Genomic DNA, 24,202 nt, shown 5'->3' with positions numbered 1-24,202 from the left:
TATGGTTTTCTCATTTAACTTTAAAGAGATTTTGGCACCATATAGTGGAAAAATCATATATGTAACATGCATCTTTGACAGTGTAAGTAGTATCATGAGGGCTTTTATTCGAAGTCTGCAGTGGAAATCCATTATCATAACTACTGTTTTATATCTGTTCTAGTGTTACATTATATTAACATTTTTCATAAGTGACTAACCTTTGGTCTGCCTAGGAAAATAATTTCAGTGAAAGTTTTGTGCAAATTTAAGTGACATTTACAGGATGATATTGAACAGAACATTGCTACCTTCACACATATATAAAGGTTTAATATTAATAGTCTGTTTCCAGATGACTATTGATGTATAAAGCAGCTATGCTGTAAAATCTTTCACATGCACAAATTATTTTTTCCCCAAGTATGATATTTTTTTCGCGTTTTTTTGACAGTGAAAGAAATTTCGATCCTCAAAGTTTTATGAGTTCCGCTCAAAGTTCCGCTTGAAACAAAGTCCACGATGCAACTACAAACACACCAGTTGTAAAAGTCTCTGAGCCGTAATCACTACTAACCCTTTGAAACTTCAGTCACTCATGTCATAATTTCGGTGACTGTGTGTGATCCCGGGTTAATAATTGCAAAATTACGTTTTTATAAACAAAACTGGGATGCTAGCACATTGTCTGTTTGATTGAGCATTGTACCGCACATCCACTGGGTACTGATCATCATCTCTGAACATCCAAAGGACAAAGGAAGAATTAAGCTGAAACAGGTATGACTGAACGCTAAAACGTTTTACTGTTATTAGTATGCCTATGAGATTCTTGATTGATCAAACAATCATTTTGTGCATAAAATGTAAGAAAACAAGGGCAAGTGCTGAATATTATTTCACTGAGACTAAGCTGACCTCCTTTACGTCTTGGTTTTATTCAAACGTGAGTCTAAAACCCAAAGATATGGGATACAATGTGATATATTACAAAGAAAAACAGCAATTATTCACATTTTAGAAATGTGAACCATTGAAAGTTTGGATTATTTTTCCAGATAAATGTCAGTCAGTCTCTGGAGCTGTTGAAGAGTCTCCATGAGATGCATTTGCACCTTCAAGGGAACTGTAAAATAACTAGCTTTGACTTTGTTACATCTGTACCACCACCAAGGGATGGAGGGGATCCATGACTTCAGTCCAGACTGAAATATAAATAACAAATTTTGAATAGATTTCCAGAAACTTTGTTCCGATATTCATGCCCCCCACAGGAAAACACCACTAACTTCTAGGATTTAATCTATGTAATGCTTTGCATTGCTTTGTCCAATTAGCTCTTTCCAAATAATAATTTTAAAAAAGAAGTTGAAAAATAGGCATAAAAATGCAGTTTTCTATTTTTTCAGATATTTTACCAATGGATAATTGTCTCTTGTAGGGAGCAGCAGGGCCTTGACACATATTGTTTAGGAACAGAATGAACTCTTTCTACACAATGACAAAGATGTAGTAGGATTTTCTCAGACAGCAGACGCCAGATAGAGATTAGGATTGGGCCACATACACATAGAATGATATCAAGAAATATAAGAAGATCTCACAAACTAAGGTCATTGGGAATTTCCGTGCATGCTGAAATGTACATGTCTCTGTGACGGTCTGTTCAATAAATTCCCCATTAAAGCTACAAAGGTGAGTCCGACTCCTTTTTCTCCACAACACTCTCTGTTTCATTTTTTAGTAATCATGTTTGGGTTGTTGCTTTGGAGAGACACCAGCAATCCACTGAACCAGTTTGCTTTTATATTGTAGATATTATACTAACATTGCATGCATTGTTAATGTTAATAATATACTCTCTGGACATTATAAAATACTGGACATTATCATGACGAAGCGTATCCACTTTGGGTTCGTTTCGTTATCAGCTGCATACGTGATTGTATTGTGGGTGAGAATAGAAAGTAGAGCAAAGTTCACGCACTCGCAGTGGTTATGTCATCCTGTTGGTCGACCCTTCGCCTACTTTCCTTCTCACACCGACACTTTGTGTTGACGGCCGCTGCGCTTCCTGAGAACTGCAACCAGCTGTCATTCATTCAATTCAGGTAACGTCTGTTAGAGATCAACTCTTTTTTTATTTCCAGCTTTTTAGTGCCACTTTAATTTACATACTTTTATGGCAAGTCGGTAATTAAGCCACACGCGAGAGAAGACAGAGTAGTGATTGTTGCTTTTGGTCTTTGAAACTCGATCCAGATATGGTTGTAGACCCGTCGGGTGCGTTTACTTTAACTAGCGTGCTAATAGCCGGGTTAGCTTCTTCGAAGATGACAGCTAGCGGATAGACGTGGCACTGAATGGGTTTTCAACTGGGCAGCTGTGAGTTTTGAACAGAACTGAGCTACAGAAGGTCTACTGTGGTCCCACACTCTTTCTGCTCTGCCTACAAAGCGCTTGGTTTTCCTCTGTGGCTGTGTGCTGTGTGCTATCAAAGCCACCTGCTGTTCTGCCTCTGTTTCCTTGTACTTTCACTGCATCAAAAACCTGAGGTCAGCAGAGTAAAGAGATAAAGAGCTCCCACTGAAACATTGAAAACAAGCACCCTCGTCCATACAAAGAGGAAAACAGACTACGTATTTAGGAGGCTACACTTAAAACATGTCCCAGGAGCAACAAAACAGATGGCAGTCATATTAGCAAATATACTTAGCTTTTAGACAGTTAACTCATTTTTATGTCGGACAGAGTAATATATTTGACCCTTTTGGGATTTGACTTTAATATTTCAGACCAAGCAGCTCAACAAAACTGATTGTAGGTGCAATATTTTGGACAAAATATATATTTTTTTTATTGCACATTATATAAATGTAACTACTATTTACAAAAGAGACCAGTATCAGTTCAAAAGGTGGTGTGTGTTTGCCAAGAGCCTGAACACTCTTAGAAAAGCTTTCTGTCATTTCTTTAAAGGGACACTGTGTAATAAATTAAGTCATTTATTAGCTCAAATCAACATATTCATTCATAAATTAGTCCTCATTGGTGTAAAATTATCTCTGTCAAAAATCTCACTTATCCTCCTGAGTGAAAAATAACTTGTCTGTATCTACATAGAGCGGGCAAGCTCTATGGAGGCCGCCATGTCCTTCCGGTCTATGAAAAACGACAAAGTGCCGAGAGGGACATAAAGCACTTCGAATCGCGTTTCCCCCAACGCCAGGCCTGCAAGCGGAAATGACGTCATTTTGACGTCACGTCCGCCTAATGGCTTATTACAGCCGCTAATGGTAAATAGATTTTATCTCGTAAATTATCCCACTAATAATGCATTGATTGTTACCAAACTTCTGCCGTAGTACACATAGGCTCTTAACCCACAAAACGAGGCATTTGAAAGTTTGTAAGTTTACCAGGAGTTTATTTAAAAGAACACTTTCCAGATAGCAACTACACACTGCTGCTAACGCTAACGCTGCGTCGACGTCACTTCCGGTAACTCCCGGAATATGACTAATTGCATTGCTTGCACACCAAAGGCTATGTCAACTTATGTTATCTGACATGTTATCTGTCATCTGTATTTATAGTGTTATTGTATGTGTGTTATGTAATCCTTTGTACTGTGTGTCTTGATGTCTTTTTGTTTGTATGGACTGTGAGTCTGAAGCTATAGCTTCTTGAATCTTGACACATACCGCCTGCCGTAGTTCAAGAAGTTGCAGCGCACATTTGAAAACGCGAGGCGCTAGAGAGCAAATTCATTCAACTTTGCAAAATAAAATTGCACCACTAGATGGGGGAAGAAATTACAAAGTGTCCCTTTAAGTAGTCTTCAGAAATAGTTCTCCAGGTTTCTTGAAGGACATCCCAAAGCTCTTTTTTTAAACTTTTTTTTGATGTTTGCTACCGTCTGCTCTGTTCTCCATCAGTGTTCTCCATCCCACACTGCTTCACTTATGATGAGGTCCGGGCTCTGGGGAGGATTCATCACTCCACATGACCAGCTGCCACTGATTTTTCAGCCCAGTTCTTGTGTAATTTGGCACATGTCAACCTTTTCCCCGTTTCTGTTCCTTAAGAATGGCTTCTTGACAGCCACCCTTCCATGGAGTTCATTTCTGATGAAGCTTGAGTAAACTATTAGATGGATTCAATGAAAGTCCTGTGTCACGTCTTTGCTGAATCACTTTGTGTTGACATATGTCAAGTTTTCAGCTAATTACTCTTTAGGAATCACCTTGTTTTTTTTAAAAAAAAGATACTGTTGTATGCCTGTTAAACTAGAATCTTTGGTATTTTTAATCATTGTAATGGAAACACATGATGTGTAATTGTGACAGACTGCTCGTAAAAAAAGAGCCCAAAGATACAAAACTGTCTCTTTGCATAGGTGTCTATTATCAGTAGACTCAATGCTGGTTAACCCCCTGAGTCAGGGGGCTTTTTTTATTTTTTATTCTTGAATGATTCATAGCTTAATGAACAAATGGAAATGAGTGAAAAAGCAGCTAGTAGACTAGCCAAATAAAAATTGAACAACCTTCAGAAATCTCAGAGAACTACTGCTCAGTTTATACAGGCAGTTTATATGCAGACTATTTTGACATGAATGAATTGCTCTTAGACTCTTAATATTGGTAACATTATGAATTTGGTGATTATTACCCCTGTTTGTTAATTAACAACGGATGGAAGTGTATGATTCTCTGTTTTTTTTATTTCAATCCCACAGGGTCTTGGTATCTGAGCTTCCCAGAGCGCGCGTTCAGAAATGTGGATGAGTAAATTAGCACGTTGGGCCCTGCCTTCCCTGCAGAGGAGCACCTCTGCCCCGGCCTGCCAGGCTCTGCGGGCTTGTTGCAGACCGGGAACAGCTGCCGCTCCAGTGCCCTTTCGCATGACTGCGATGCAAATTCGTGGGCAACAGACACTTGGTTCTGCCTCAGTCTCTTTGGCTCGCCACTCAGTGAGGCATGCCCGGGCTCTGGATGAGGAGAGGCTGATGGAGGTGGAGTGGGAGGATGGAGACCACAGTCTGTACCCATTCACCTGGCTGAGAGACAACTGCCAGTGTCCGCTGTGCACCCTGGAGTCGGCTCGGGCCCGCTTGCTCCTGCTGTCTGATCTTAATGTCCGCACGGGAGTAGATGCTGTGGAGATCACCAATGATAACAAAGTAGGTTGTTGTCATGATTTGACCTCTTCTCACACACACACACACACACACACACACAAAATAGATGTCTTATAATAAGAGTAAAAATGTGAATCCTGAGATTATGACAGCTGAAGAAAAGTTCCAGGTTTTTCTATCAGTCCCAGTTCAACATTTACTTCCTGATGGTAATAATTTAATAAATATTTGGGTGTTCTAACTTTCATTTTCCCTTCCATGTGAATAGATAATGGAATAAGTCTTGAAAATAATCTCTGGATTTAGGTTTTACAGTTAAAACCCATTTGGTATCTTACAGTTGCAGCTGTGGTGACTGATAGGAAGGTGGTGGGAAATTAGAGAGCAACTCATTCTCATTCAACCAAGACCCATGGTTCATGAATTGCTTTCTCGGTCAAATGTGTCGACTCGTCGGCCTCTTATTTCCCACCACCGGCCGATCAGTTCCCAGCGGCAGCTTGTCATCGGTCAAATCTCTAGCTGGCTTCAGCGAGAGTTTAGCCTCCACTGTCCTCTCAGCGGTCTTAATTTTGTCCCCTTAATTGCCATATTGTCTTGACAGATGGGAAACGTTTTTGTCTCACATTAAGGTAAACCGAATATAGTTTTTCTTTTTTGTTTTATATTTTTTATTAGTTCTTTGAACTAATTTGATGACGTCTTCTTTAGCATTTTCACTGTTTTTTCCAGCCATTCATAGGCCAGATGAATTGATTAGGAAAATACTTGTTAGTCTCAGACCAACGTAAGGTAATACGATTTCTCCACATTTCCCATCATTACAGTAAACAAAACAAAATGTTCTAACCTCCATGAAACAATTTGTCTTGCACATTTTTTATATGAATTGCTTTTCATTCATTATTATTTGTAGTTTTTCTGCGTGTTTCTTTAATCATTGCACATACTTTTGAAGAACACAGCTCAGCTGCTTCAGAGAAGACTAAACTTGTCTTAGTTTTAGAGTCCTGAATCATTGAAGGCAACTGCCAGGTGATAAACTTTGGCGGTTGTGAAGAAAGATGATCTAACCTCGGCAGAAGCTCACGCTCAGGCTGTGGCTCAGTGGTTAGAGTCGGTCGTCCAATAACCGGAAGGTTGGCGGTTCGAGTCCTCGACTCGGAAAAAAGATTGGTGGAACTGATAGCTGGAGGGGTGTCAGTCCACCTCCTTGTCACGGCTGAGGTGCCCTTGAGCAAGGCACCGTACCCCCATGCTCCCCGGGCGCCTTCTGGCTGCTTCATGGCTGCCCACCGCTCCAGGTTGGCATCTGTCTCTGATTGTGTGACCCTGTGCATGTGCATGTGTGTCAAACAGGTGCCAACCTGGATGGGTTAAAAGCGGAGGACAAATTTCGTGTGTACATATGTACGCATGACAATAAATCTGATTTTTAAAAAAAAAAAAAAAAAAAAAAAAAACCTTTAGGCCCACCGAATGAATCCCTGCAGTTATCTATGTCTTCAGAGGAACCAGCTCCTGGAGTTGGACTCGTTAATAAACAGATTCCTTTGACTTGATGCTCCTGCCAAGTTACTGTTTGCTATTGTTTATGAAAACCGAATACAATAAGTCTGCTCCTGATTCCTGTACCGAGATTTACAGGATAGCTCGCGTCTGTTTTGAATAACTCATTTAAGATTTCATGTTTGGCTCGTGGGTGCAGAAAAAAAAAAAAAAAAAAAAAAACTTTGGATTGATGGTATCTGCCAAAAGCTTCCACAGGTATTTAAAATGCAGCTGGTGAACAATAGAAATTCTCATAAAAAAGCATTAACGGCCTCAGAGCTTCACGTTAAACGGACAGAGCAATATTTTTGCTCATAATGAACTAATAAATTATGAGGAAAAAAACCCAACAAATCACTGAGTACTTCATAAAGAAAATTGTCAACGGCTGTTGATTTGTGAAAAAAAGAATAATAAATAACGGTGTTCTCTCAGTTGTTATCATAAACACTCTGTAATAATAATAATAATAATAATAATAATGGCTTTAAGGAAAACCACTTCTGTCTCTCCTCAGGTTTCCATTGTGTGGCCCGACCAGCACATCAGTGTGTTTGATGCAGAGTGGCTGAAGAAACGCTGTTTCTCTCCCGCTGCCAGACAAGCAATGCAAGAGGAGCTTTTCCTCAATGGTGAGTCTGACTTTTAACTTTCACTTGGGACCTTTCCTGTGCTCAGTTTTTCTTTTGGTTCTTTTTTTGGTGTTTTAGTTCCAGAGTATTGAGTTTGTGCTTTTAATGACATGTTTCCAGTCTATAACAGCTTCAACAATAATGGGACAATATAACAGTCAGAAATGTAGAATTTATTACAGGAGCTGCCGTGTAAGAGTTTATTGAGTGTAAGCAATAAAGTTACAAGTAAAGTCTTTTTCAAACATGTAACATTAATGACCTAATCAGTCTGTTAATGCAGCACCGCTGAGACATTGGCCACTTCACAGCTCTGACAGTGATGGAAAAGGCTGCAGTGAGTGTTACACTTGCCATTCAGAAAAGACTGGACAGTAAATCAGTTAAAGTTTAAGTCGCTTTTCTTGCAGCAACTTATCACGTTGCTAAAAAATGTCATGTTAGTATGACGAGTGCACTGTGTTTGAGTAAAATATGCCACAAATGGATCGGATCAGCTGAAAATAAAGCTGAGGTGAAGCACCTCCTCCCAAATGTATTCCCCAATTACACTAATGTTACAGTTTTGTTAAGACTTAAAGTGATACACGGTGCACATGACTGCTGACAAAAAAAAGGGCCGTAGAAAATTTGGCTGCTCAGTTCTGACACTAATAATTTCTTTCTAATTGTTTTGATGTAATGGGAAAAGAGATTATTTTTAAAGCAGGCCATAAATCACAACGCAGCTGTCTCACAATTAAAAGGAAGAGCAGACACTGTCCTGAATTACTGCGATTTAAAGCTGCAACTGAGAGCGGTAATTCATCAGCTTGCCAAGCAGCAGGTGTTACTCTCTTTTACTTAAACGGCGAACCAGCAAATCTAATAAAGCTCGTCACACATGAGACTTCATCTTCTATGACAACACGCTGTTATGAGCACCTTTGGATTATACACCTTTGCAATACACATCACAATCTCAGAGAAAGAAAAAGTTAATTCATTAATAATAGTTCCTCTGCTGAGGTGATTCTTAATCCTCAAATATACTGACACAAATCTCCTCCATCAACCCTTCTCTTAGTGCTGTTTTTGGTTAGTTTAACAAGTAGGCTACAGTATTTTGCCAACAGTAGTAAGTCTAAGAGGTGTTCCTGATGCACGCCTGGTCCTTTTGCTGCATGGCATCCCTACCTTTTCCTTCCTTTTCTGTGTAAAAAATCTGTATGCAGAAAAAACACGCCTGACTTGGTTGTGCTTTCTGTTTAAAAGTCTAAAAGCGAAATGTGGATCTAGATTAAAATTTGGCCTGTGGCAAAAACAGGAATCGATTTGATGTGAAATAAGTGCTTCTTTAATGTTAATGTGACTAAGCAGCTGTTGTGAGTGTGTGTTGCTATGGAAAAAGAACACTATTTGAGTATTTTCTCCAATTTTTCACTTGGGAGGGTTGGTGAAGATGGCTCTGTTTTCCAGTCATTCTTTTTCCTCAGAAACATTACAGGGTTGTTAGGGGTGAAGGTTTTTTTTAAAAGACTGGATGAGAAGTCATTTTACAGCACATTTACAATGGCCCGATACACTTTACAGTCTGCCAGACAGCAGAGGAGAAAGTTCAGCTGTGGAACAAGGTAGCGGCACTTCAGTGGAGCGAGGGGTGGACTGTAGCCGGCTTGTGTGCACACACGTGGTCCTGAAGGACCCACAGGGCTAAGCGGCTCTTGTTCTGTTCCAGACTGATTAAAGGTGTGTGTGTGTTTGCATTGCAGAACTCCTCAATTCATGTTGGAGTGTAAACAGACCCCTCGTTGCTATTTACAGATGGGTAGTCTTTTTGTGTAGTCTTTGTCCACCCCCCTCTTCTTTTTTTTTTTTAAGCTCTTAGCTCTCAGCCAGGAGCACTCCTGGAAGACGCTGCTAAGCTCATGCACCAAAACACAATAAAGGATGACGTGCACACACAATCTCTGGGTTTAATTATTTCCTCCTGAGTGCCGGACTGAAATTCCTTTGCTCAGAGGATTACCAGGAAGGTCTCCATTCTCATAAGATGAATGATGCACAATTATTCACCTTCAAGGATTTAGCTCGGATTCTCACTCCTTCCTTCACTGTCGTGTTAACTCACTGAAGCGAGGTCCACAGTTTGGATTTCTGTTTTCCTTTTCATGCAGTGCACCAAGATTTTACAGGCCCAAGTCTGCCTGTTTAGTGAAAGTGCGGTGCACATGGGCCCCCAAGGTCAATATGATAATTGGAGCTTTGGGGTTATTATCCAGGCTGTACTATACCTTCTGTTTTTATGTTTGACTTAATGTTTTTCCCCTTTGCTTTTATTGTTTCTATGGAGTTGTAGAGTACACCCCAAACCACAGCACGTATTTCAACAGTGGGACACGGAAATATTACTGTTCAAGGACAAAACTTTTATGTAAAATGAAAAAGCACGCCTATTAAAGGTAATCCAATTTAGCTGCAAATATAGGAATCAACTTAAAAGAGCTGAATTTGTGCCCCTGGCACCTTTCAAAATAGCTGTCAAGTGTTACGCTTTTTTACTGTGCTTTTCCCCACTTGAAAGGTTGTACCAGGCTGAACATTAAACTGGGTTCCACTCAATGACCAGACTGTTGTTCCGTTTCTTTCCTTTTATTTTCCTCTTGTGATATTTTCAGCCAAACATTCAGTTAGGTGAAAAACCTTAAAACCCAAGCAAAACAAACATTTATTATATTGCACATTGTTGAAAAAGGTTGTTCTAAGAAATTTAGCATTAAACACATGTATGAAAATAGACTATGGTTTTACCTTAAGTTAAGGCACTTAGTTAAGACAAACTACTTTTCAAATTAATTATGAAAATGCACCAAATATTAAAACATAACCACGGGAGCCATGTTGAATTAAGCAGATTACTAAATCCAATAGGCTACATGAATCCCCGAACAGTAATGAATTACCAGTCAGTAAATTCCAACGCGTTTCAAATATACATATCCACAACCATCCAACCCATGAAACTACACTTTAGCAGTGGAACACTCCAAGTCCATTCCAATCACCATTTGCTAGAAAAAAGATGCAGACTTTAACCCGTTCTCACCAGCCAACATTCTCACAAAACACCATGTGAGTTTCACAAGCTAAACCATGCTACAAACACAAACATTTCCCCCATGTCTCAATGCCTCGTCAGCACAGCAAGTGCCATACATTCGCCACAAAGGTTTCAACGTGAGCTTACCGGCTGTATGTTCAGTTCTTTGTTCCTTGATACAAGTGTTGCACAGCTCTTTTTTTCCTGCCCGCGTAGGAAGGCAGACTCTTTTATTTAGAGCTGCTGTCCCTGCACTCAAACCAGGAAGTTAGTCTCCCCTCGTTATTCTTGATTGCACGCAGGTGAGCTGCATGCTTATGCTCAGACAGCTGATGAGGATGGGTGTTCGCCGCAACACCTCCCACTCAAGCTTTCTGTATTTGGACAGGAAGGTTGCAACCTAAAAAGGCGAACAGCTTTTAATGCTAGGATCACTGCTCTTCTACAGGCAACAGAACTACAAGCCGCCTAACATCTCTGCGCAGTATCACACCATTGAGTCTCGTTTTACGGTCACCAGAAACTGAGGAGTGAACCGCTGAATACGTACAGCTGCCTGGGGTGACAAGTACTTCAACATCTCTAACAATGCCCTTTGAGTCGGGAGCTACAGTCACGACTCGGCCAAGTCTAAACTGCCCCCGCAAGGCATTCTGATCACAAAGCCAAACAACATCGCCAATGGAGACATTTCTTTCCGTGGTGTGCCACTTGGACCTGACGAACAGGTTTGGGCCCGCAAGCTGGCACCATGCTCTCCAGAACTCGTTGACCTGGTTTTGGATCTCTCGGAGCCGCTTGTAGGGGTAGTTCTGAAAATCAAAGGTCTTGACATCACCGCCAGGGGATGCTCGGCCTAGAAGGAGTGAGTTTGGTGTCACGTTCTGAACACAGTCCTCCCGACTTTGCGCTCTTGCGTCAATGGGCCGCTCATTGGCCAAGTTGGCTGCCATCTGGAGGGCTGTGAGGAACTCACTGAAGGTGAGGTTTGTCAAGTTACTCAAACTTTGAAGAGCTCTCTTGGCGACCCTTACGGCAGCTTCCGCAGCTCCATTTCGATGCGGTGAATCAGCAGGGAGCACTTTCCATGTCCAGTTTGTCCCGTTCTTCACAGCATATTCCTCCAGGTTTGATGTATCCTGGCTACTCAAGAAGCTGTACAAGTCCTCCAGCAGAGACTTTGCACCGACAAAGTTAGTTCCAGGGTCCGACCAGACCTTGGTTGGGTGACCTCTGATGGCAGTAAACCTTTGGTAGGCCATGAGGAAGCTCTCTGTGGACATGCTGTTGACAAGGTCAATGTGCAGGGCCCGGCTTGCCATACAGCAGAAGACGACCCCCCAGACCTTCATAGAGACTCTTCTTCTAACATCATCTCTAACCAGGTACGGTCCAAACAGGTCAACGGAGATAAACTGGAACGGTGCAGCAGGTCTTGATCTTTCCACTGGCAGGTCACCCATCACTTGTTGGCAGACTTGAGCCCTGGCCTTTTTGCAGTGGACGCAGTGGTTGATGACTTTTTGAGCCAGCCTCCTGCCTTGCACGACCCAAGCCTTCTGCCGCATTCTGAGTAAAGTCCCAGCAACTCCTTCATGGCCTTCCTGGTGACTTTGGCGTGCCAGTAGAGTCCCCAGCCAGGTGTTGAAGGGGATCAGTGGAACAGCCTGGCCAGCTTCCTTGAAGTGCTGGATCCTGCCACCGCACAGTAACAGCCCACTGGCCTCGTCCCTGTAAGCGACCAGCCTATCCGTCATAGTGCTGGGAAAGGTAGCCCCTTCTTGGGCCGCAAGGCAGAGGTCTCGGAAGGCATCCTCTCTCTCGGCCACAGTGACTATACCGGCCAATGGGACTGCCTCCCACTTTGGTTTTCCCCGGACTTGACCATGGAGAAACTTCTTTGCTGCCCTCCAGACCAGTGCGAAAGACTTTACCAGTCTGGTTAGGCTGCTGAATCGCTGGATTTTCACCAGGTTTGTGACTGCAGCTCCAGCAGGAGGCCTGTGCATATCGGCGGAACTTGAGATCGGTTGCAGTTTGGCTTCTTTCTTTGCTCCAGCTCGGGTCAGAGCAGCGACGAATGCCTTCTTCTGGATCCGCATAAGGTTCTCTCTGGCTTCCACAGCAACATCTTTTGCGGACTTCATTGGCCACTCACTCTTTGGCAGACTTAGAAACTTGGGACCCCGCTGCCATTCCGTGCCTTCATCCAACTCCTTCGGGCTTGCCCCTCTTGAGATAATATCTGCGACATTAAGAGGCCCGGGGATCCACCACCAGTCTTGGACATTTGTGCTGCCCTGGATTTCTCCAATTCTATTGGCAAAAAACGTTTGATAGCCATAGCTCTCACGTTGGATGGCGCCCAGGACTGTCTGGCTGTCAACCAGGTGATACCACTTCTCCACGCATATGCTGCAATGCTTCTGGAAGTGCTTCTTCAGACGAGAAGCATAGACGGCCCCGCAGACCTCAGCCTTGACAGCGTCGCCCTTGTGGTCTAAAGGTGTCAACCTGGCTTTGGCTTCGACCAGTCGTAGGGTCACGTCATGTGGCATTTCCCACCGTAGGTAGAGTACAGCACCGTAAGATCGCTCGCTGCCATCGGAGAAGGTGATACCGCAGGGCTTGGCATAAGGGTCTGGTGGCGTCAAGGCTCTGGCGAATTTCAACTGGCTGAGCTCAGCGTAGTCTTCAAGAAGGCAGATGGCGTCTTCCCGGAGGCCCTCGGACAAAGGTGCATCCCATGTATCCTCTGGTGGACTGTAGTTGACCTTTGCTTCCTGAAATGCTCTTCTCACCAGGATGGCTCCCTTCTGTTTGACCGGTGTCGCAAGGCCAAGGGGATCATACAGTCCAGAGACTTGACTGAGGAGCTCTCGCCGGGTGAGTGGATTTGGCACCTGGGCCCTGACTTCCTCCTTTGACAGGTTTCTTCCAAGCCTCATTTTCTTTTTCTTTTTAGAGAAGTTCACAGCCACCATCAAGTGAAGCTTGTCACTCTCTGGATCATATCCAAGACCCAGGGCTTTGTTGTTCTCCTTTGCGAGTTGGTTTGGGAGGACCATCACTGAGGGTTCTTTCTCCTGGGAGTCACCTGACTCTGACCTCCCACTTTGGCCTGAGTAGACCCATGGCTTCAGGTGGAATCCACCCGCTTCTAGGATATGCTCAACATTGGCCGTTACTTGCTTGAGCTGGTGCAGGTCATTATGCGAGGTCAAGATGTCATCAACATATGCGTCTTGCTCCAGCACTCGACGCTCTTCTGCAAGATGGTGGAACATGGGCAGACTAGCTGTCTCCCGCATGGCGACTTGTGCGATACAGCCTGCTGGCTTATCGCCAATGTTAACCCTGGTGACGGCATATTCCTGGATGTCCTCCTCCCCAGAGTCTCTCCACAGAAAGCGATGGAGATGTACTTCTTGGTCCTCAAGCCATACAGAATTGTACATTTTTTTGATGTCCCCAAGTGCAGCAAAGACACCTTGCCGGAATCGGATGAGGACAGCACGAATGTTATTGAGGACGTCTGGACCTTTGAGGAGTAAATCATTCAGGCTCTGGCCCTTGAACTTCTGACTACTGTTCCAGACAAGACGGACTGGTGTAGTCACAGAGTGAGGATTCGGGGCAATCAAGTGGCTGATGTACCACACGGGTCCAGTCCAGTTTGCCAAATTTTCTTTGGACAGTTTAACAGCAGCTCTCCGCTCGACCATCTCATCTACTTGCACTTTGTAGGCCGCCTTCCATTTTGGCTCCTTTGCCAACTGCTTCTCTGTCCTCAGGAATGTTGCTTCAACAGCCCTCCTGTTGTTCGGCAATGTTACTGGATCTTCCACCCAGGGGTATCTGGCATGCCAGTGTGGTTTCTCGCTGTGGCGATCTCCAGTGGTGTACGTCAGCCCACTCTTTATTTGCTCCAGTTCCCGCTCTTCAGAGATTGACATCTCCTTCCCTCCAGGCTGGCAATTTCCACATCTGCAGCCGCCGCACCTGGGCTCGCACATGGCCCCTATGCTGTCCCACTTCCACCAGTCCATGAAGTCTCGGATGGCGGCGGACGTCATAGCTTGGGTGAGTTGAGGTGGCTGCGTTGAGACGTTGTTGATTATTTCTCTGTACTCCACAGCTGCTGTGCGCATGGAGCGCGCAAAGTGGGCTCTGGCACCATGTGCTGTGACTTTAACCTCTTCCAGGAGATCTGGATGAGTGCCACCGACTGTTTTCCCAAGGGGACCATCCCACAGGACAAGGTCACCGACAGATCGCACCTTCTGAGGGACGAGTTGGCCTTCCTTGTGGCTGATGAGCAGCTTGATTTTGGTGGGACGGACCAGCTCATGAAGAGGGACATCGGGGAATAGTTTTTGCAGAGTTTTGGGCGACGCACGGCGATTGACCTCTGCGATTCTGTCCAGCCCGTAACACACGAGCTGGTGGGATCTGAGGGTTCCCTTCGAAGTTGTGACCCGGATCTTCAGGAGGTAGCGCTTAGTCTCCACTGTCACTTGCATCCCACCGACTCCATGGACTATGAGCGTCACATCCTCACTCCTCAAATTCAGCTCACCAGCAGCCTCATGGGTGATATAGTTCGTGTCGGACGCCAAGTCTATCAACGTCCCAATCTTCTGGCCAGCATTTGCAGTGACTTCCAGGATCATCATTATGACAGGGAACTCTTCAAGACCATTTTCTGCTAGCAGACTCCTCTCTGGCCCAGCTGAACTGAATGTCTTGGCGACAGAGTTGCAGAACACGTTCCGACACTGTTGAGCAAGGTCGGGGGGCAGGCTTGTCAGGAACTCTTCCTGTGTCTCGGTGCCCTTTTTCCATACACCTCTCGATGGACTGGGCTTTGGCCTCCGTGGCCCATCTCCTTTGCTTCCAGCCTTGGGACAGAGGTAGAAGTGATGACCCGTGCCTTGAGCGCCCTTACACCCCTCGTTCTTACACAGGAAGGTGGTCTTGCACTCTGCATAATCATCGTGGACATCGAGACACCTCCCACATGCACCAATCCTCTCAACTGCTTCCTTCTTCTCAGGTACTTTGAGGGTTTTGAATTTCTTGCAGTAGTAGAGTTTCTTTCTGTGGCCCCTCTCTCCACAGACAATACAGGATGCTTGGGAGCTCTGGGAGTTGGTGGTCTTTGTGCGTGCATGCTGTTGGGGGACTCTTGCCTCTCTCCTGCTGGGTTCCTCACCCTTCAGTTGGTCCAGCTGCTCATAAATCTTCTCCTGACTTCTCAGGAACTTGAGGAGCATGTCGAACCTGTCTTCAGGGGAGGCATCTTCTTCTCCTTCTGACACATGGACCAGCCACTCCTTCTTTAGGCCCTCTGGCAGCTTACTTTCCAGGGACTTTGTGACGAGTGGGTTTTTCAGAGCGCCAGTGTTTCCCAGCCCACTGAGGTCATACAGGGCCTTTTCCACAATTTGTATTAAATCCACAATCTTCCTGGGTTGGTGACCTTTCACTGGTGACAGCGCCTGTAGCTCCTCAATGATTTCCAGTGCAATTGCTGTCTTATTTCCGAACCTGTTTTCGAGGACGCGGAAGATCTCCTCCGCCGTTCCATATGTTGACAGGCGAAGATCCCTCGCTACTTTCTCCTCCAGGCTGCCCAACAGCTGGAACTTCCTGACCTCCTTGGAGCCGGTCGGTTCCCCTTGCCTTTGGAGTGCCTCCCATTCTTTCCTCCAGAGATAGAAGTTGCGCTTGTTGCCATCAAACTGTGGGAGCGCCGTTGGTTTTAGCCTGATGGCAGGTGACTGGTGTGGCGTTTCCTCTGAGGGCTTGTTTTCGAGCTTTGACTGCAGTAGACCAGCTTTCTCAGAGGTTAACTCCAGCAGTGAGCCTTCCACACTCCTGATGCGCTCCTGGAAATCAAGCCGCTCCTCTTCTGGGACCCACCGAGTCCATTGGCGCATGGTTTCTTTCACAGCTTTCACCAGCCGCTCAATGTTTCCAAGCATTAGATCATACACCTCCAGCTTCAGGTCAGATCTGCTTGCAGTCAGTCGCTTACACTCCTTTTCAGCTGCCTCTAGTGCAAGAGAGAGTTCGGCACAGCCAAAACTTTGCCACAGAGTCTTCTGGACAACAGCCTCCACTTCCTCCAGCTTCTGTTCACAGTCCTCTGTTGTTTTACTCACATCTGCTTTGATGTTTGCTTCAACAGTAGCTTCGAGCCCTGCTTCCTCAGTGAAGATATCCACTTCCTCGTTTGCCTCCATTATCTTCTCCGCAGCAAGTGCGACCATGCTGAAGGCTTCCATCAGTTCTTCTGCCGACATTTTCTTGCAAGACTTCAAAAGTGAGTTTGCTTGCCGGGTAAACCGCTGTTTGGCGGTCATTCTCTCTCTCTTTAACTGCTGCAGAGACTTTGACTCGGCCATTTTAAGCTCTGGGAGGAACGTTGGTGGGCTTCTCCGTGGCAGGCGGGCTGGGGCTGGGTGTGGGCTCAGCGGCAGGCGGGCTGGGGCTACAGTCTGGCTGGATGGAGCTTCGTCATCCAGCTCGACGCGGTTTTTCACTGTCAAGTGTTACGCTTTTTTACTGTGCTTTTCCCCACTTGAAAGGTTGTACCAGGCTGAACATTAAACTGGGTTCCACTCAATGACCAGACTGTTGTTCCGTTTCTTTCCTTTTATTTTCCTCTTGTGATATTTTCAGCCAAACATTCAGTTAGGTGAAAAACCTTAAAACCCAAGCAAAACAAACATTTATTATATTGCACATTGTTGAAAAAGGTTGTTCTAAGAAATTTAGCATTAAACACATGTATGAAAATAGACTATGGTTTTACCTTAAGTTAAGGCACTTAGTTAAGACAAACTACTTTTCAAATTAATTATGAAAATGCACCAAATATTAAAACATAACCACGGGAGCCATGTTGAATTAAGCAGATTACTAAATCCAATAGGCTACATGAATCCCCGAACAGTAATGAATTACCAGTCAGTAAATTCCAACGCGTTTCAAATATACATATCCACAACCATCCAACCCATGAAACTACACTTTAGCAGTGGAACACTCCAAGTCCATTCCAATCACCATTTGCTAGAAAAAAGATGCAGACTTTAACCCGTTCTCACCAGCCAACATTCTCACAAAACACCATGTGAGTTTCACAAGCTAAACCATGCTACAAACACAAACATTTCCCCCATGTCTCAATGCCTCGTCAGCACAGCAAGTGCCATACATTCGCCACAAAGGTTTCAACGTGAGCTTACCGGCTGTATGTTCAGTTCTTTGTTCCTTGATACAAGTGTTGCACAGCTCTTTTTTTCCTGCCCGCGTAGGAAGGCAGACTCTTTTATTTAGAGCTGCTGTCCCTGCACTCAAACCAGGAAGTTAGTCTCCCCTCGTTATTCTTGATTGCACGCAGGTGAGCTGCATGCTTATGCTCAGACAGCTGATGAGGATGGGTGTTCGCCGCAACAATAGCCTTTATGAAACAGTTCACTGTCTGAGGCAGATTTAGGATTCAGTTGATAAGCAAGCTGTATGGTAGATGACTTTGTTTTTTTGTTTTTTTATCTTGCCTAATTTAGGTGCACTTGCAGTCAATCAGCGTCTCTAATTTAACATGCTTAAGCATTTACTCAAGTTAATGTGAGCTGAGCGATAACTTGCTTGTGAGGCAGTGGTGCGTCAGAAAGGCTGACGTCTGTGTAACTGTGAGAGACTCAGTCGGCCCCCCCGTCTGTTTCGGCCATATGGAAAACCGATTTCAAGTGAGGGTCGAGAAATATCTGCATGTTCTTACCAAACGCAAAGTTAGCATTGACAGTATTTCCTTTCATGGGAATGAACAGATCCCTGAGCATACAGATCTCTGCAACCAGGACGTCAAACTGCCCTGTTTCCAAAACTGGACGGTTCTCACAGACGTTTTCTTCAAGGTTTTTTGGGCTCCAGTGGCCTTTTAATAAAGTAATAGAGACAGGGAAATGGGCAGAGAGGTGGGGGGGTGGACACGAAGTGAAGGACCACACACTGGGAGTCAAGCCTGTGTCAGCCTTCAGTCTCTGTAGATGTGGTGCCAGCTCAACCAGGCACATCTCATGTTATTAATACATTTCCTTTAAATCTTTTTACAATGTGGAGAAAGCTGATTGAAACTGACATGCATTTTAAGCAGACAGCAGTGTGACAACCCCGTGGTTGTTGCTCTGCAGACGGCAATGCCTGTTGCTCGGTCAGTCCACGACTTTTCCCACCGTTTTTTAGAGCAGATTCAGGGCCAAACTTCCAATCAGATTTGAGAGCTGATGGGTTATTGTGTTTTTACCAGTTCAAAGTGCGGTTATCTTCAATTTTTCAAAAAGGAAAGATCTGTTGTGATGATAAACAAACAGTAAAACAAACTCTTACACATGCTGCACACACGGCGGCCGGAGCAAACCACAGCGCAGGTCTGAATTTTAAACAGAATTTTTGCAAATTAATCGATGTTTTTTCTTGAAATTTTCAAAGTTATTGAACAAAAACAAACTTTCTTACAGTGAAATAAAGAGAAGAGAGAAATCCGGATGTTTTATATTCACAGGCGACCATAACAGATACGACTGCAGTACATTTTGCACTGTTCACATAAGCTGAAATAAGCAGTGAATTGTGTGGGAATCCTTTCAGTTTCTTCCTCATTATAGTGAAGACAAGAGAGCTGTCGAAGCATCATTAATGTTATTATTAAAAAACATAATCATTGCAGAGGCTACAAGATAATCACCAAACTCTCAACATTCCCATTTCACCAGGCTGGGATGCTGTCAATAAGTCTTATTATTTAGAAACTTCCAGAACATGGCACTGAGAAGAAACTCAGTCTGAGTAGGTTGGAGCTGCAGACATCCTGAAAAGCTTTAGGTTGGAGAAATCTGAGGCGATCATGTGATGCATACTGAAATAAGTAGGTCACCATAGGGCAACACCAAGGAGGACATCACTATTGAAAGATAAGCATTAAAGATGGATCTGAAATCTCAGCATCAGTGTCTCTGGAATAATGTGCCTAAGGAGGCCTTAAGAACTCAGTTTGATTTGAAAGTCTTGGATCTTTCAGTTGAATGACGACCCAAAGCACACAGCCAACAGCACAAAGGAATAGTTGAGAAGTAGGACTGTTTAAATTGGCCAGCGAGTCTCCACTTAAATCCCACCGAAAAACCTTTGGAGGGAGCTGAAATCTGTCATTGCAATAAGAACTCCTGCAAGTGGGATACTGGGAGACTGACAGAAAACTACCAGCAGCTTCTGGGTGACAACATGAATGATTTAAAGAGCTGCTGCTGCACAAGGTTCTGAAACCTAATTTTAAGTGAGAGGGGCACCAGAAATGAGTTTTGTGTTTGTCTGCCTCGTCTAAGGCCATTTTATCGTAATATTAATATTTTAGAGAATCTGTTTGTTATCTCTGATGACATTCAAAACTCTGCTTGAAATTCAGAGCTGTCAATAAAGCACTGTAAGTCAGAAACTGCCCCAGTCAAGCTGTCTGAAATGAATGCTCAACCATATACTGCCAGCTTTTTCTTTTTCCCTAAATGATTGAACACATTGACTTTTTCTCTGGCACCCAGATAAGGAGGACATTTGTCCTTTTGATTGAAATGTGAGGCAGCTTCTGAAAAGATTGCCAGGCAGTTCGACTCATTATCTTCCTCTCAGGATGAATTGTTAAGCGATTATTCCGTCACCACAGCAGCTTGATGTGTATCTCAGGCTATGGGAGCGGATCATTTGATATCTGCTCTACATGAAGGGGACGGGGCATCAAAAATGGCCTTAACTCTGTAGTATTTCTGCTACCTCGGTGGGCCACACATCAGTCAAATAAGATGTAAGAAGCCTGCTTTTTTTTTTTTTTGTTTTAAATCAACCTTTATCTCTACTTGTCTACATAATTAATGACCTCTCATTCATGTTTTCGGGACCTTCAAGGGCCATTTTCTTGTTAACATGTTCACTTTGAAATGATTCTGTCACTTAAAGGAAAGTGAGGACTGTTCCTGAGAACAACAAAAGCTTGTTTCACTCGCAGTGCCATCATCTACATGGACTCTGTCGGTGACTTACTCAACTCCTGCCGGGTGCTTTTATGATGCGTTTGTTTAGTGGGTGGGAATCAGGAGAATCAGGCTGAAGTGGTGTTTTAAAAGACTGAAAAACAAATGACAAGTAAAAATATGCCCAAGAGAGATATGTTGTAAATGGGCTTAATGAGCCGTACCCTGGACGACTCATTCTTTGTAACGGCTCGGGTCACCTGAGTCATCGTGTTGTTCAACAGAAGCAGGCACCACTGCTCTGTGTTGTTTGGCCACATTTCACACATCAGGAAAACAACGCTTGACTGGAAGCTTGATGAAGGGAAGAAACAGGAAGTCTTCAGAACTTTTGCCTCCATTTAGTTTAAACCAAACATTTGTTTTTTTTCTCTTGTTCCTGATTTCTAACTTTATATGTAGTTGACATGCCAAATTAGAGCTTTATGTTGATCAAACTGATACGGTGCTCTTAAGTTTATGCTATTCATTTTTCCTACTCTGAGCGAGTGGCCAATAAGAACTTTGTGTCCTTTTCTGTTTATCGGTTGTGATCAATCAGGGAGACGTGAAGGCTTCATTTAAGAGAATGAATTTAAAAAAAAAACTTGGGAGACATTGAAAGCAACGTCCCAGACACGTTTTTGTGAAAATTTTATTTCTGGAATAGTGATCAGAAATTCTGACACCGAAGGTGCAGCTGTCCTTGATTATTTTCTCCTTGCCCCGAGTTACAAGTTGCAGCCAAAGAAAATGAAGCATCCCTTTTTCTTTTCTTTTTTTCCCCCCAGAAGTCTGAAAAAGGCCCTGAACACACAGAGGAGTATATATCCCTCTGCTGTGTGCACTGGGGTGGATCGTGGAGCTGTTTGTATAACTCATTAATACACTTTTAGTAACAACACAGTTTGATCTCAGGGGAAGACAAAACCGTCATGAATGAGTTTGGAGTTGATCTTAGAGCTCAGCTGGTTGAGAACTGGAATTAAGAAAGCAAACACTGGACTCGTGGTTTAAAGGCCTTTCTTCGGTGGCACAGCAACACTTCCAAAAACCCTACATTTCATTTTTAAGGTACAGCAACAGTGAGCGATGCAAAATTCAACGTTTTGTTCTGTGAAATCTTTTTGTGTTTTATGCAAAACGCAGATTGACCTGAAAACATTTAGAATAGGTCATTTCTTTGCTTTGTAGTCCAAACATTTAGCTCGAATACGAATCATCCACGGCGGCTTTCTAATCAAGTCCAAGATCAAGTGCAGTTTACAGGTGTGCACGCACATCTGCTTCCACAGATACTATTTTGCACATTATATTTTTGTGTCTTTACACATTTTTTGTCGACTTTTTCTTTCTTCTCAGTTGGTTTCACGGCGTTCTTATACATTATTCTTACCTGTTAACCTATAAGGGTGACATTTTGCTTTAGAATGGTCTCAAAACTAAAGTAGGAGTAACTCTACGGCTCTTTCCTGTAGTTCTCTCTGCTGTGTGGCTCGTTATACTGACCTATTTTCCTGCTTTGAATAACTATACACGTCGTGAGTTAGTTAAGTTGCATTTGAACTGGACATGTATTATTTTTATAATAAACTCACTGAGTGATCACTACCTTAGTCATAAACGGTCTCATTTGAGTTTGGACTTTTCTCCATGAAGTCTGCTGATTGATTTTATAGATGAGCCAAGCAGCAGCAGATTTTTTTTAGTTCCTCCTCTGGCTGTTGCTTTTTTTCTTTGCAGTCTGGTGTGGATTTAGCCGCCTGTGTCGCTACTTGTCAGTTGACAGAAAAGCTCCTGGAAACCGGCTGTGGAATATTCGGGTGTTCTTCCAAACTTGACCATCGCCTCACACCCCACTTACAACTTCAGCTGAACCAACCAACTTTCAAACACATGCTCTCGAGGTTCTGTGCTATCAGCCTGAAGGAATTTAAGGAATCCATACTGTACACCACAACTTGCGTGTTTTTAACTCTTTCGGTGCCATTGACGTCTATAGACGTCAATTTAAAAAAAAAACGTTGACTGCCAAAGACGTCTATAGACGTCAATTGCGTTTTTTTAACGGAGCGGGCTGGGGGACAATCTAGTGGAGTTTGTCACTAAATCTTAGGCTTGTAAACACTAAACAGAGAATATACTGGCAAAATTACCCGCTAGGTGGCAGCAGTGCCACTTTGCACCAAAAAAAAAGAAGCTCGTTTTCTCTGTTTTTTTGGTCAAACAGCTGTTTTTGGTGAAACCAACCTATGTTCTACTGTCTGAAAACTAAAGGACTGAAAATGGTAGAAACAAACTTTTTTTTCCTGATGAAAGAAGAGAGTCCACTCTTTCGTTTGGTAATTTCGGTGTGTACATAGTCATAAGACACACTTTTCTGTGGGTCTTGGAAAATCAGTCAAAATACTGTAAAACACTTGGCAGTATGGGTCTCTCTGAACTGAAAATGGCTGGCAGCCAATGAGTTAATTTGTCATAATTTGCCTCTTGCACTGCGTTGTGTGCTGTGATGTGCTGCTGATGGTTGTCAAACATGTCAGAAGAGATCCGCCAAACCTTTCAACATATCAACTCTCTCTTCCCAGAAATTTCTCTTTTTTTTCCACCAGCTCACAACATTAATTTTTCACAGTTGTATTCCTCTAATTCCTTCACGGATCAGCTATATTTGTCGTCTCCTTTGAAGTTTCAGCACCTTTACGTCAGACTGCACGGGAAGCTTAATGATTACAAGGATTGGATTTCTTCTTTCTTTGGCAAGGCGGATGTCCTGCTTGGCACTTGAAGTCACACTGACAGCATTGACTGTAAATGGCCAAAAAGGACACAGTTTGACAAACTACTGCAAGGCTCGGTCGAGTCTGGGGAACCTATTCTTGCAGATGTGGAAAGCGTTATGTTTGGATTAGTGTGCGGAGGGCCTGCCGCTCTCCAGTGAGAAGACAGAAAACACTGCTCTCACTGTCTCTTCAAACTGGGAATGCAGAAGTCAGCTGCTCTGTCTTCCAGGTCTGTTTTATAAATAGGTGTTTGTGTTGGTTTAGGGAAGGGTGGAGTGAGGTTTTTTCCCCCCACAAACACACATATGCACACTTTGGAATACAAAAATGCGTAATATTTCTCACTAAGAACAGGATTGAGTGTTTACACAGTTAAAAACCTAAATGAAGTTTCTCCTTTTCACGTAAAGTCTTCTTGAGTTAGTTTAACACGACATGAAGCCTCGTACAGGACACAGAAGTCTTGAATACTGGTGTCTGATATTCTACATTTGTTAACTTTGACATGAACAACCAGCTACCATTTATGGTGCTAAATGCTGTGTGATAAAAGTAGTTTAGATGCTCCAGTTTGTCAAGCACCGAGTTTTGGGATTGTATTAATACAACTAAAGCCACAACTTAATGCTGGAAATCTGATTTAAATTTGAGTAAAGCATTTGTATTCATCTTATGAATTAAGTGAGGACATTATATTAATTATGCATTACTAATTATTGAAAGAATTAGCAAAAAGTCTTAAAGCAATACTATGTAACATTTCTACCTTAAAGGGGATAGAGAATCAAAATCGTCTTTTTCACGTTTTTGGTGTTAGTTCTGAGTCTCCCCGCTGTGGGGAGTACACACGAAGTGCCAGCAAGTGTCAGAACCTCTGTTTCAAGTACTCCCCTTTTTTGAATATCCCCCAGAAAAAGTGCCAATCCGTTTTTGTGAAAAAGTGATGTCACTTTTTCAGCAAT

The 24,202-nt window shown here is 43.4% G+C and overlaps 1 protein-coding gene across 2 annotated transcripts in view; it reads left to right on the top strand.

Moving 5' to 3' along the window:
* Positions 1-2,002: 2,002 nt before the first annotated feature.
* The window catches only part of bbox1 (butyrobetaine (gamma), 2-oxoglutarate dioxygenase (gamma-butyrobetaine hydroxylase) 1), a 34,269-nt gene continuing 12,069 nt past the window's right edge, over positions 2,003-24,202 (top strand). Inside the window, exons 1-3 of one of the 2 annotated variants that reach the window (XM_075466482.1) lie at positions 2,003-2,090; positions 4,721-5,164; positions 7,191-7,305. In XM_075466482.1, coding sequence (XP_075322597.1) covers positions 4,760-5,164; positions 7,191-7,305 — 520 coding nt within the window. In that variant the 5' untranslated portion in view covers positions 2,003-2,090; positions 4,721-4,759. Of the gene's footprint in view, positions 2,091-3,171; positions 3,276-4,720; positions 5,165-7,190; positions 7,306-24,202 lie in introns of those variants that run through there. The other variant, XM_075466487.1, reaches the window with a different exon arrangement.

Source organism: Odontesthes bonariensis, chromosome 1, assembly GCF_027942865.1.
Source record: "Odontesthes bonariensis isolate fOdoBon6 chromosome 1, fOdoBon6.hap1, whole genome shotgun sequence".
NCBI lineage: Eukaryota > Metazoa > Chordata > Actinopteri > Atheriniformes > Atherinopsidae > Odontesthes > Odontesthes bonariensis.
Note: the sequence above shows the minus strand (reverse complement) of the source record. Positions and strands in the feature narration are given on the sequence as shown.